This window comes from Malurus melanocephalus, unplaced genomic scaffold (assembly GCF_030028575.1).
Source record: "Malurus melanocephalus ecotype Western Australia unplaced genomic scaffold, MMel_1.1 scaffold_151, whole genome shotgun sequence".
Classification (NCBI taxonomy): Eukaryota; Metazoa; Chordata; class Aves; order Passeriformes; family Maluridae; genus Malurus; species Malurus melanocephalus.
The window spans coordinates 849,084-863,215 of record NW_026623383.1 but is presented as its reverse complement, the minus strand read 5'-3'; the positions used below and the strand labels follow the sequence as shown (position 1 = coordinate 863,215).

At 33.5% G+C, this 14,132-nt stretch overlaps 1 protein-coding gene across 3 annotated transcripts in view; it reads right to left on the bottom strand.

Annotated features, from left to right (window-relative positions):
- ARAP2 (ArfGAP with RhoGAP domain, ankyrin repeat and PH domain 2) overlaps positions 1-14,132 on the bottom strand; it is a 127,160-nt gene that overhangs the window by 111,685 nt on the left and 1,343 nt on the right. For all 3 annotated transcript variants that reach the window (XM_057371671.1, XM_057371672.1, XM_057371673.1), the window contains 3 exons: positions 8,538-9,560; positions 2,163-2,233; positions 1,156-1,235 (listed from right to left, as the gene is read on the bottom strand). In XM_057371671.1, coding sequence (XP_057227654.1) covers positions 1,156-1,235; positions 2,163-2,233; positions 8,538-9,442 — 1,056 coding nt within the window. In that variant the 5' untranslated portion in view covers positions 9,443-9,560. The remainder of the gene's footprint in view (positions 1-1,155; positions 1,236-2,162; positions 2,234-8,537; positions 9,561-14,132) is intronic.

Genomic DNA, 14,132 nt, shown 5'->3' with positions numbered 1-14,132 from the left:
GTGTGCACATAAGAACAAGAAAGAAAGACAATGCATGATTTTGTATGTACCACCTTAAACAGTCAACAACAAAAAAAAGCACAGTATACTTCCAAAAGAAAGTATGATCAAAAATAGATTATTTTTGCTCCTATAAAACTACTCTCACTAGAAGGTGAAACTAGAACCATTAACTTCGATTGGTGAATTCTTAAGAAATTAGAACTGGAGACAGRAAAACCCTAGGCATCCATTAGAGTAGCTTTTATTTTAGTCAATAGTTCACAATAGTTTAAAAGATGAAATATTAGAGAGAAGACCAAGCCAGAAGAATTTTCTGTTATCTTTAATTTCTGTTAAGACTGGCTGGAAAAATTACAAGTAATCACAGAATCAACAATTTCTGGTCTGCATTCTACTGAGACAGAAGCAGGAGCTAGAAATTCATGGCATTTGGGGCAGATGCTTCTCTAAGTTAATTTACCTCCCAAATCTCCCTCCACGTCATTCAGAAGTCTGCCCACATGCCATTTGTGGCATTCACACCATCAACTACTGACCCCAACAAAAACATTCACGTCACAGAATCCTAAAAGAAAAGTCACTTTCTGCGTATACAGAGATTCATGAGAACTTCAGGAGATGCATGAAAAATATCATGCAAGATCCAAAAAATCCTGAGAACTTTCACACACAGGAATTGAAAAAGGTATGGCCAAACATGACCATCAGATCACCTGAGCTAATGTGCAATCTGCTTTCACCAGATATGCAGAAGTTGGTGTAGAGATGCTCAGTCTTGACCTGCAATTCTCAGGTAAGAGAAAAGCCACTTTTACCCTTCTTAGTAAATTCTGACTGTTATTCACTGCTTAACCTCAATTATGCACAAAGGATTGCAGGACCTGTACCTGAGAGCATAAATATGGCATGTCTGGGCATTGGGCACCAAAAAAAAAAAAAAGAAATATGAAATAAGTCAGTTATCTGTCCTATGTTGGTTTAAAAAAMAATTTAAAAGAAACAACCAACACACAATACAGGTTCCTATTACTACTGAACATACGAAGTGTCTCTTGAKATTAACAAAAGTCAAAAAAATTAAGGACATGTGGAATATCTAACATGAAGATTTAAGTGAAGATAGACTACATATATTCAGGCTTCTCGACTTACTTTAGCATCATTAGCGTTGTCACAAATAAAGGTTTCCCCATACGGAGAGATAATGGGAGGCTTTTCTTCTATGGAAGTATCTTAAAGAAAACAAATAAATAAATAAATTAACAAATACAGTCACACAGTGCTCTATTGTGAGTCACAAATCTTCTACTAAAGTCATAATAAAATGAAAAAGGGACACAGTTTTTTAGGTTTGTAATTTCTCTGTTCCTCTCAGAGAAAATTTTGAGGAACAAGAAATAATGTTCAATTTCTAAGTGAATCTCAGATACCTTCTTTTCACTACTGTTATTATGTAATTTGAATGTAACTTGTATACAGGCATTTTCTTCTTTCCTACCCTGCATCAAGTTAAAAGCCTTTAGKTTTCCAGTCTAGAAGCAATAGCTCCAAAGTGTTCTTTATTCTGACTTTTAAAAAAACCACCAAAAATAAACCCTCACGCAACTCTTTTGTGCACAATATTCATTTTGTCACCTAGTATTTGTTTGAAATAACTATACATACCTTCAAACAAGACATATCTCTCAGATATGAAAGAATTTTACAGCTGACTGCACAAGACTTCTAAACGCTTCAGTAAACTATTTAATACAATTAGTTTCCTGTTATTTCCTGGAGCTATGAGCACTAACAAACAAATTAAGGAGCATTAGTCAGGAATAAGCTCCTTGTATCTTTCAAGAATAAGTTAACTTGKCTTAAAAATCTGGATCTAATCTTAGAAAGTGAACACACTAGTTAAAAAAAAAAAAGCATATTAAAATAAATGAGGYTTAAAGAGTGGATTTTCTAATTTTTACTTTATTTGGTCAAAATCAAAAACTATGCAAAAACRTAGGAGTGATTAAATTCTCTGCTATCATATAAATAAATTCTTCTAGACCTTTAGGATGCTCAATATTTCTTAAAATATACAAGCAATATTTATTTTAGACAATTGGTACAAGGTTTCTTTTTCCTTAATATTCAAGATGTAAATATCAATGTGCTTAACTCACTGTTTTGTGAAGTTTGCCTCCCAGTGCAAGAAATATTTACAAGGTCCATATTTCTTCTTCTCTGAAGGGAACTTGAACAAAACAAAGCACAGAATGAAAACATTAATTGAAATTTCCCAGAAAATAAGCAAAACTATCTCATGAAGTTAAACAAAATTATACACAAACATGGAAATAATAAATTTTAAGTCTTGTGAAGTTTTCTGGTTTAATTTAAAGGTCACACAACAATATGTTTTCCTACCCTTATGATACTGAATACTGCTCTGATYCTAACAGACATCCCAAATTTGGGTTTTGTTTTGCTCTGAATTGACCCTACAAAACATTTAGAATGCTTTGAAGAATGGAGATCCCACAGTTTCCCCCAACCTCTTCCTTCCCTTCTCCTTAACATGATTACCAGTGGCTATTTTAAAAAAGATGCACTGTGAAAATCTAATTTAACATTAAACTGATAAGGGGGCTAAGAATCCAGACAAAACATGCTCCCAAACACTGAAAAAAATGCTGTAAGTTTTTAGTTTCCTAAGGTGAATTATTTCCCCCTACAAAGTTTTAAAACCAAGAGGTAAATGACGTTGCATTGCAACTCCCTGTGACTATCCCTGCACATTTTATACGTAGGTTAGAATGTATCTCCAYACACAGCGGGAAAGTTATTTTATCAGTGGGGCTGTGCTGGCCGCATATATTTCAGTAATTTCATGTATAATGCATTATTGTTATTATTAATATTYCAGCATAAGACAGCTTTACAATCAGAACACAGAAAGAAAAATACATGAATTAGAAAATTTCTAAGCTACCTTTACTACTCTAGCAATCTGTAATAGTTTTTTTTTTTTCAGTCTAGCTCTGACTTCCCCCATTAACATAATTAGCAATTTTTAATTTCACTTTCTCTGCTTAAAATAACAGTTCTCATTAAAAATGAGAAATAATGAAAATAAAGGTTCTCATGCATCCTTATAGAATATTCTGTGGCTGATAAATGTCATGTAAGATCCTTGTAAGTTTTTCTAAGTTTGGTAGGTACTCCATCCTTTGAAGCCAAAGGCAATTGTCTTTTACTAAAATATCCATCTCCTAATTTGTTTCCCCACTTAACATATTGAGAAATTTTATAATTTTAACATAAGCTACTTTGAAACTTTAGACCTACTGTCTCACAAAGTCCAATTTGAATTACTCCTTATTACAAGATGATGTTTCTTAGTGACAGAAGGCAGGCACTCAGGAACTACTATTTTACATAATTTTTAGTGCATGCCTAATTCTCCTTCAAAAGATTTATTGGATAAATTCAAKATAGAAGCCACACCTCATAAAGTTACTTGACATTTCAAGTACTATCCAGGTTACAYAAACTAAGTTCCCCAATGATTATTTTGTAAAATCCTGGTTTTAGAAAACACAGGGTGTTTGGCCAATGAAAGTGGATAATGGCCTAATTCCCATACATAATTGCTTACTCTCCTGAGTTATAATTACAATAAATGCACAGTAAATACTTTAAAAGTCTATGTTTCATCATACATTTTGCCAAAATTGATTTAAAGTTCCATTAGCAAACTAACTTCATGTGTTTGTACTAACCTAATTTTAAAGAACTCAGTATCCTCAAAAAAACCTAATCTAATGTATTTCAACACAGATCAGATTTTTTGATGTTAGGTTGGTATCTTTTAAAGGGTATGAGCACATTAAACTAAATTAAGAGTTACAGATAAACAGCTTTGACTTGAAGAGCTTTTAAAATTATGGGGGGTTTCCTTATGTTAAACAGTGAGTCCTTTGCTTAGTTTCAGGGTGGATTATAAATTCACCAGGAAATCAAAAATAACATATCCACTTAAAAAAAAAAAAAAAAAAAAAAAAAAAAAAAAAAAAAAAAANGAAAAAAAACAAAACAAGACAAAACAAACAAAAAAAATTTTAATAAATCCATATACTTTTCAGAACGTGTATTTAAAAAACAAACAAAAAAAATTTTAATAAATCCATATACTTTTCAGAACGTGTATTTGTAGTGATTATGTACCTACACTTATGTACTCAGGGCATAAAAACCTGCTAATAAGCAAATGGTAGTCTTTTTTTCCCAGCGTTCGAAAGTACAACCTATTTGTCATTTTTGGAAAGCAAAGTTCTAACTTATGTTAATTAAAAATTATCTCAAGATATAAAATATATGAAATAAGCATACTTTGAATATCTGCCTGAAAGATTATGTGTCAGAAAAAAAAAAACCTACAATACAAGCTATAAAATGAGAGCAATTTGACAATGTTTAATAGAATAATAAGTGAGTTATTGTACAAATTGAATACCTGGATTAAAAGAGAGACTGAAATACTGAAGATGTCTTTTGGAGGAAAAAAACTGAAAAAAGTCCTATAACTATATCAATCCATGACTTTTCTTRGCCATTTCAAAAAGTGGCTCTTCTCTTGAATTTTTTCAATTCAAAAACTGAGTACCTCAACCAAAGAAGATATTCTTTGTTTTGCTCTTTAACGGAAGGTTAGTACAAGCAGTCTGCCAATCACAAAGTGCACCAGTTTCTCAAAGACACAGTAATAATTTCAATTACTATTTAATGTTGACTTTGTCCCGACTGCAGAGGTTGAAATTCACTATTTTCATATATTAAGAGGTACCGGATGCAGCTCAGGCTGCACACACTTCTCTAGCACCCCCTATTATGCATAAACAGGATGAAAGGATGTGATGAGGGAGGGACTGGTCTTGCTAAATGCTGAGAGGCTGGAAAGCTAAAACTTTGCACCAAGCTGGTTTATTCAATATAGTCCTGTCATGTTGCAAATAAAATGAGGGAAAGAGGTCAGTGCAAGCAGCCAGTGCTTCAAAGCCTTTACTGGTATTCATCTGCTGAGTRTTTTAAATGAAGGAAGCTTTTGTTTTCAAATTCATTCAAGACATGTTTTCTTTTCTATCCATCTGAAGACCTAACCCTCCCATAATGCAAACACATCAAAACTGCTCTAGCACTCTGTGTGAAAGCTTTGGGGTTCACAGACTGCTAGCAGAGGCAAATTGCCCTGACACTTTACCACAGGAAAAGTGAGGGAGCTGCTTCTCTCTTCCGAAAAATTTATTTTGTGTGACAGTAGAGACACAGAGCAGCACCAGCTCGGCACCTAATTAGCAATCTCAACGACAATGTATGCTAAGAGTCTAAAGGGTATCAGCACCGAGCAAGAAATTCCAACCACAGGATCTGCCAACTGAAGAAAACAAATGGTGCCAGCTCAGGCCAAGCACCATTATCTATTTTATTTATTTATATTTTTCCCCATGTGCAGGATGTTGTCCAGAATTTTGGTCAATTTTTTTCTTATTTCTCTTAATAAAGAATCAGAACAATCCCACTCCTGCATAAGTAACAAAGATGTTGGACATAAAAAAATCTAAAAGAATATAAAATTAATCAGTATGATTTTTTTCTGTGTTTTATTCTCTATCATAATCAGATATTCTCTATAATAATCTATAATAATATATAAATCTGCTTCAGCTTTTTGTTTGAACAGATTGCTACTCAGAATAATGCGAAATAACTATTTCACAGAAGAGTGACTGCTAGATGACATGGTCCAAAGTATCAAAAGCCTCCAAATCTACCTCAAAACTAATTATCTTTACTCTTGTCCTAAAGACACATTAGTGGTTAGCTCCATCCATTGCCAATATTTTCACTATTTCACCCTACAAAAACGTTMAGTTTTTAATGTGGTTTCAAATATCTTTTCAGTGATCTTTACTAATTCTGCAACATCAGAGAGCTCATAATGAATGATATGATAAAGTTTAGCTGAAAAGAATCTAGCATAACTACACATCACTTCAATACTGAGCAGTAAAAACGAGTATTAAAATCTGCACAATAACTGCACTATCAAGAATATTGTGTAGTTGCCACTTTTTTCTTTTTTTTTTTTTTTTTWAATTCTGAACACCCCTTCCCACCATACTACAGTGATACTACACCAAAATTCCATAATTCAAAAAAGAAATTTTTGACTTCTAAAGTACTATGGTGTTTTGCCAGCTGACAGCATGCTTTATTCCAGGCAAGAGTCAGGAGCARAAGTGAGGCACAGGGAAGCAGATAAAATTGCAAGAGTTAAGTGCATTATTAGTAATAAAAAATGACATGGCCATAGCCCTATCAAGGGGCACAAGGAGGCCCACTATATGAACTTCTTGTGCTAAAGGCACATTGGAGATAATGAGAAAAGTGTTCCTTGCATAAAAATTTAATGCTTAATATCCATGAATGACTAGAAAGAAATGCTGAGTTTCCCAGAAGATTTCAGTAGGATTTCTCCACCTCTATGAAACAGCCTTTACACAATGTAATAAGGATGAAACCAGCATCTGTCAATAAGACCAGCTGATGCTCTTTGTCTAYGCAATTCTGTAAAAAAGACAATCTTTCCTGAGGTGCAAGATGCCATTTTGAAGTTCTGTGTTAGWTTTCTGCCCCTATAAAAAGGATGTCAGAAAGGTTATCAAGAATATTTCTGTGAAGCTGAAGTTCTGCTACGAAGTCCTTGCTTAGCCTGGATCTTCCTGGTCCCTCAGGATTTCCATATTGCTATAACTGGAGCATACAGATGAAAAGAARAAGCTGGGGCTCACAAATCAAAATGGTGGCTAATGAAGTTAGTGACCCAGTCACATATCAATCACTAATAGACTGGGATTTGGAGGATYTACTCCAATGGTGAGAAGATTACCAATATAGCATATTCTCTCCTCCGGATGACTGAGATTTTAGTATCTAGTTGTTATTATCTCTTAGGTTGAGAATCCCATTTTGTCTCAGCATGAATAGCTTTATTAAATGAAGAAGGGRTAATCGCTCTACAAATGTTAGTATAAATCTGCTTCTCACAATAAGATACATATATGAAATTTCAAAGAGTGCATTTTTTCTGTCATTTAGAAGACACCAACGAAGCAATTTGGAGGGTACACAAAAAAATCTCTAATTGTTGCAAAGAATCTTTGACTCTCCACCAGTTCAAACAATTGTATCACAAGATTTAGCTTTGACTTCTTTCAGTTATTTTAAAGAAACTTATAAATGCTGGGAAACCCCTGCATTTAGAGCATGTATAAACTTGATGATGTTTCTAACTGCTGAGATATGCAGATGAAAAACACAAGATAAATACAAAACATTCTTAGACATGCCTCTTCCAGGCATAGCTAGTGGTTTTAAAAAATTAATAAATAAAATGCAACCTAATGATTTGGATATGGCTATACCAACAAAACTTTGCATATGACTTTGCATGCATTTTTCTTCTGTTTAAGGCACTTGGCCAGCATTATGACTAAAACTTTTCGTAATAGATCCAAAAATATTATAAATTAATCTGTGTGGAGACTATTTTTTTGCTTACAGTCAGTAATATTGTATTGTGATTGACCACATATACAGTGCCTATTATTTGTATGATTTAAACAATTATATTTTTATTAAGATAGATCTTGAATTAAGTTCCAATAGTAGATATTTTCCTCAACACTCTATCATATTTTTCCAAGATAGCTACAAMAACTAATGCTCATTCAAGAAAATAAGTGCTGCTCAATAATTTGTGGATTCAAATTATGAACTTAATCATTATGAAGGAAGAAAAATATACTTGAATATTTTGAAACAAATTCAAAAATTCCATAAATTCTGAAAACCTTACACACTTACTGTTTTTTTCCTCCTTTTTCCACTGCTGTTTTCCCTTGCTGGAATGTTTCAAAAATATTTTTATACTACAAATATCATTAATAGCTAAGGTTTTGCTGTTATGAGCCCACCAGAAAAAGCCAACACATAATATGACAAAATGCTTGCCTTCATTCTCCAAAGTTAACAATTAAATGACTAACAGTACAGAAATTAACCCAAGAGCCACCTTGAAGAAAGTTTTTGCTAATGTTTTAAGCATGCATATATATATATATATATATATATATATATATATATATATAAATAAAATATGTATATTATGTAGTTTTCAACAACAATTATATCTAAAGCAATAAAGATTCCTTTCCTTAATACGGAGATGCAGAGAAATTGGGGAGGTTATAAGGACATCCTGTTCTAAAGTTTCCCTCTATACTCTCATTTTTGCTTTTTAATTACATTGAAGCTTAATCCTCCTTAAAGTTTTTTGGCAATATGCATATCAGATCCTGTGTATTCACAGCACATGTTTAAAAATCCACACCAAAAAGGACATTAAAAAAAGAAAGAAAAATATCACGAAAACCCAAACCCCAAACCGTAAGTTCTACAATGGCAGAAATGTCTCATTAATAATAAACAGCAATTACCTTGATGAAGCTTGAACTTTGCTTGATTCGGGAATTTCTGGTACAGGTCGATGCCTTAAGATAAAAGATCGGCTTGCTCTTGGAAATACTTTCATGCARTTTAATGTACAGGAACCATATAAGTCATTGTCTATCATTTCTCCTTTAAACTTATAGAAAGGAGTATCTGGCTTGCTATCAGACAAATCACTCTCATCTGCAAACCTCTGATGTTTGTTTTCGTTGTGTTTTGTCTCGCATGAACGAACAAATGAAGGAGGATCACGAAACACCAAAGGGCCAGTCAAGTGCTCATCAGCTTKGTATGCAGCAGCTTCTGTCAGTGATGCATCTGGCTGAGTATTCCTCTTGATACTTCCACTTTGACTGTCAGCCTTCAGCATGCTGTCTGAATTCTGGTATAARCTAGAAAAGTCTGTAAAACTATCATCATTTGCCTCCGTTGACTTTTGCTCTGCAAGTTCGAACTTTTCCTTATTAACATAAGATTTATTAAGTTGTTCTGATGATGTTGCAGGTATAAAGCCACTCCCCTCTACACTTGAATTGCTTACAGGAGACTCCTGATCTRAGGATGAATATTGCTTCTCTGCTAAACCTTTCAAGTCTTTCAAATTTTCACCGAAAAGAGAATTTCCTTGCATTTTCGAAAGACTGTTGTCCAACTGCTTAAGAATCCTTCTGCGATGCCCTGTAGGCAACACTCCCATTTCCTGAAGCACACTGTTATTTATTCCCACACAATCAGCCACAATGTTATAGCCATATTTTTTAAAGTGAGGAAGATACTGCACAAGGTTAATGTTGTCCAAAAATTCTTCAATATCAGCGCCATTGCTGGTGGATGACATGACTTCATTCCGTATATTGCCCCACACAGTCATGTGGCAATAGTCAGGTTGCATACATGTTCACTTGCAAGAGAACTCTCTTAAATTTGGTGTCCACCAACCAGCAGAAAATATCTGTTTGCTCACAACACCTCTTCAAGTTTCTTCAGCTCAAAGTGATTTTTGTAAAAGACTGCAAACATACRGAAAAGAAAAAGGATATTAAAAAAAATTTCACCTGAATATCACAATTATCTTGAATTAAATTACGAAAGACTGTCACTCGAACAGTGATATTTTCAATTTGTCCGCATAGGAAAATTTCAACAAGGATAAACAGCATAATTTCTCCATCATTTTATCTTAGCCTATATAAAGAAAATAGCAAAATAGAAGTCTCAGTATAAGTAYTGCAGACTTAAAACATATATTCCTAGTAGCTAAACATTAGGATGAACAGTTAAGAGATGAACCACTTACCTACACACACATTCTTATTACACAGTACTTGGATATTGGAAAAAGTTATCCAAGACCAGAACCAGGACCTAAACCTTTCCTATTTCCACATCAGCACCATTTAACTACTGGACAGGATTTCTAATCCCTTGTCTTCTGAACCTCAAACTCCATTTAGCAATGAAACACACTTTCAAATGGAAACAAAGGAAAAATTACCATCTAGAGCATTCTGTGTGAACACTGCATTTAAACCCTCTTCAAATGAGAATCCAACTGAACAAGTGCTATCAGCAACAGTCATCATCAAACAAACTGTCATGCAGGAACACAGCAAACAGTAAACACCAGCACCTCAGCTCTCACAAGGAAGCAGTTTTCCCTTGGCCACAAACAGAAGAGGCATGACCCCATAGCCAAGTTCAGGCTGTCCATGAGKTTTTCCTTAGTATTTTCCAACTCAGCTCTTACACTCTCCCCATTCCATCTATTTGAGTTACTCTTTCTTTCAAGGACATATGTAAATTCTACAAAATCCAGACACTACTGTTCTGAAGGTGTCTGACACAGCCTGAAATCATATTTCGTCAAAGAAGGTTTAAGATCAGCGACACTCAACAGGTTTTTTCACCTCTCTCTATATAAAGAGTAATTTGGCCTTAGGGAAACCTGCTGACTGTAGCAGCTGTCCTGGCACGCAGGTACTAGCTTTAAGCAGACTGGAAAAGAAAGAACGCCTTCAGTAGAAGAGCATTAAGACTTAAGTAGTAATTAGAAACAGGAGAAATCTTATGTCCAGGATTCATCCATGGTAGTAGGCATTGATACTTAATTCTTTAAAGTATTTCCTGACAAAAAAAAAAAGCAGTGTGACCTAGAATTGAAGCTTAAAATTYTGCCTACTTTTTTACTGTACCAATTCCAAAATAAAAGATAAACCCTCTTCCTGTAAGATTTCTGCAATGTCTTTTGAATGTTTAAGTCATGTTTAACTCATTATTCAGAAAGATAGTAATTAATAGATCTCTGTGCCCCTCCTAATTACCCAAAGCCACATGCAGATAAATCTAAATTTAAATAATGTACTGAATGAAGCACAATTGTTATCACTGCTATTGGTGATCATACTTTATTATGATGATGAAATAAATTATTAAATAACTACCTCAATCCCTAGAGGTATTTTCTTGCAAAATTTTGTAAATATCTTTTACTCCCACACGTTCATTAAGTGGTAATCAAAACCAAGGAAAAAACTAGACTCTTCATACTTACACCACATATCCATGTATGTGACATAATAGCAAGAAAAAAAGGAGATGAGCAAACCTAAATAATTGTGGAAGATGCAATAATCAACATAGTAAACTTACTATAAATGTTCCATTATTTAAAATAAGTCATTGGATTCTCTCTAGTCTCCAACTTCATTTCTGTGGAAATTTTTTTATCAGCCTTGATCACTACCCACAAGTCTGAGAAGTGAGTTGTTATCTTGAATATTAAATTGATACAATTGAAATCTTTTGGAGAGAGAACTCTACAGATCAATCAGATATCATCCTCTCAAGAGAGATTAACTTTATTATGGAGTTAACTCTCAAAAAAAGATTCCCCTGATTTAAAGTCAAAAAGTCTGGGATTGATCTAAACTAATTAACAATCTGCTTTCGTATTTACCTTTGTCCCATCCAAACCTGCATGCTTATATAATTGCTCATCATTCCTTTAAAAATTTGGGAACTCAGCATTTCCTCAAAATTTTCATGGGAGCTTCTAGTAATAAAGGATAAAATTCAACAGTATCATCTCCACCCATCTCAAAACACTGGAAAACGTAAATATAAATACATAGTCTCTTATCAATTTGAATATATATTCTCAGATTCTGAGTACAGASCGAAAAAAAATTAGTACTGAAATTACTTACTGAGAAAAAAACTATCAGACTGTTTGGGCCAGAAAATAGTCTTTCAGGTATCCAATAATAAAAAAAAAAAAAACAATCAGACAAGAAAACAAAAAAAAAAAAAGAAAAAAAAAAAAAAAAAAAAAAAAAAACAAAAACAACAAAAAAAGCAGCAACAAAAAACCCTCAACAACCAAGCCACACAAACACATATGTCCAAGTATATAAAACCCATACAGTGTCAGCATATCCATCTATGGCTTTTAAAATTGCAGTGGCAGCTGGTTATCTGAGCCATTTTCACCTTCCTTGACAGTTCTGGGTTTCATGGTAGCATTTGGCTATTTTTCCCCTAAGGTGTTAGTGTTCATTTTCAGACTAKCATTTTCTCAATCCTTCTACCTTTCATAATAACAAAAGAAACATTTGGGAAAGCAGCTTTAACTATATAATTATAAATAAATATATATTTATTTTATATAAACATGTATATTTATACCCACTCAATACTATCTTTTCTACATGMAGTAGCTTTGCTCACACCTCATTCTGGAACACCTCCAGTGTCATTACTTCAGGAACTCAAACAGCCATGTATTATCAGCTATTTGGATTCTAACCCATCTTTGTATAAACCACATACCAATGCAAAGGGTTGCCTAGCAGAGAACAAACTTTGCTCCCAAATCTGTAAGAATGATTACTTTCTGGTGTGTATTTTACSAACAAAGCACGTACCAGAAGAAAGGAACTGCTTGCTGAGAAGACATTTTGACCACAAATGCCAACACTGCAAGAAGATAAAGCCCAAACCACTTTCTGTAGCTGTCTGTGGCAGAAGCTGTCAGTGATTCCATCAGTATTTATAAAGACATGCTATAGATCTGCCCTAGCTATGCAACTTGTTAAATACCAGTGGGATCACATATTATTTTGTGAGTCTCAGCAAAGGGTTATATTAACAACTGGGAATAAGGGTTTCACTACTCACACAAAGAATAAAGTTACAACAGCTAAATAAATCTACACAAATTGGTGAATGTTTTGCATGCTAGAACATAAATACAGAATCACTTCTTAAAATGTTTTTATTCTTACTAAAGGCTCGAGCTCAAGAAGCATAAAGAAATGCAGAACTATATTAATCTGTTTTGATAGATTATCAATTTTAAAAAGAATTTCATTTCCTCCTTAGTTTTGATTACAAAATAAGTCATAATAAACCCTAAAGAATGTACAATATTAGATATCAAGTGCATATATATGACATATACACATTTGTATGAATACTTTCATTCTCTCATATCCATATTTGTACCACTACAAGTCTAAGTAAACATTAGTGCACGTGGTTGCATACATTCTGTAAAACAAATCTTCTCTCAGAAGCAAGGTAAAATACATAGAAATAAATAGGAAAAAATAAAAAAAAAAACCACCCCAAAACAACGAACCAACAAAAAACAGAAGGGAAATTTGAACTTGCTTATACTCTCCTCTATAGGGCAACCAAGACAAAAATTACCATTCTCAATATGGTTACTAAAAATCGGAAAATACTATAGTGGTTATATTTTTAAAATAAATAAATAAATAAATAAATAAATAAATAAATCAAACTTCTTGGAAGACACCTGACCATTATATTTTATGAAAATAAGGATAGAATACCTTAATTGCTATGTGGAAAACGCAATACATGGAAAATCATTCGGGCTTTTCTTCTAAGGAAAAAGTTTCAGCACGGGATGAATTGCAATGTGTGTTGCACATCCCAAGCCTTCTATGGGATCATCCAACTTTTTCTCACAGAAGGTGTTTCTCACACGTCTTTACAAACAGATTTTCAGTTTCTTCCTTCTCCCATCTTATGGAAGTGACTTAGACAAGGAGTGGAAAAAAACCTCAGTATAGCCCAACAGTTCTTTTGTTTTACTAAAAGTGACAGTACAAAAATAAAATGCAACTGTAATGCTCAGGACTCTTCCTCACATGGAGGGTAAGTACCTGCATCTATCATTCTGAAAAGCTATTATAAAATTCTATAAAGGTATTTTACTAATTTTAAAATTCTTCCATTCTGTGAATTTCAAGTTGAAAAGTCTTGACGACAAAACTGACTGGGAAATATACAAATCTTTGTTGAAGCAAGCAAGCAAACCAAATTTTAATAATGAAATATGTAAACAGTAGGCTATAGGTGAACACAGAAACACTCAAGTGGGACTAGTTTTTTTCCTTTTTTTAATATCAATACAGATAGAAGGCTGAAGAAACTGTTAAACCCTTAGAAGTGCATGGCAAGATAATCACACTTTAAGCAATCGTACAACAAACACAAGCAAGTTCAGGCTTGCTCCCAACTTCTGCTAAACCACTTTCTAGATTAAGAGCTAA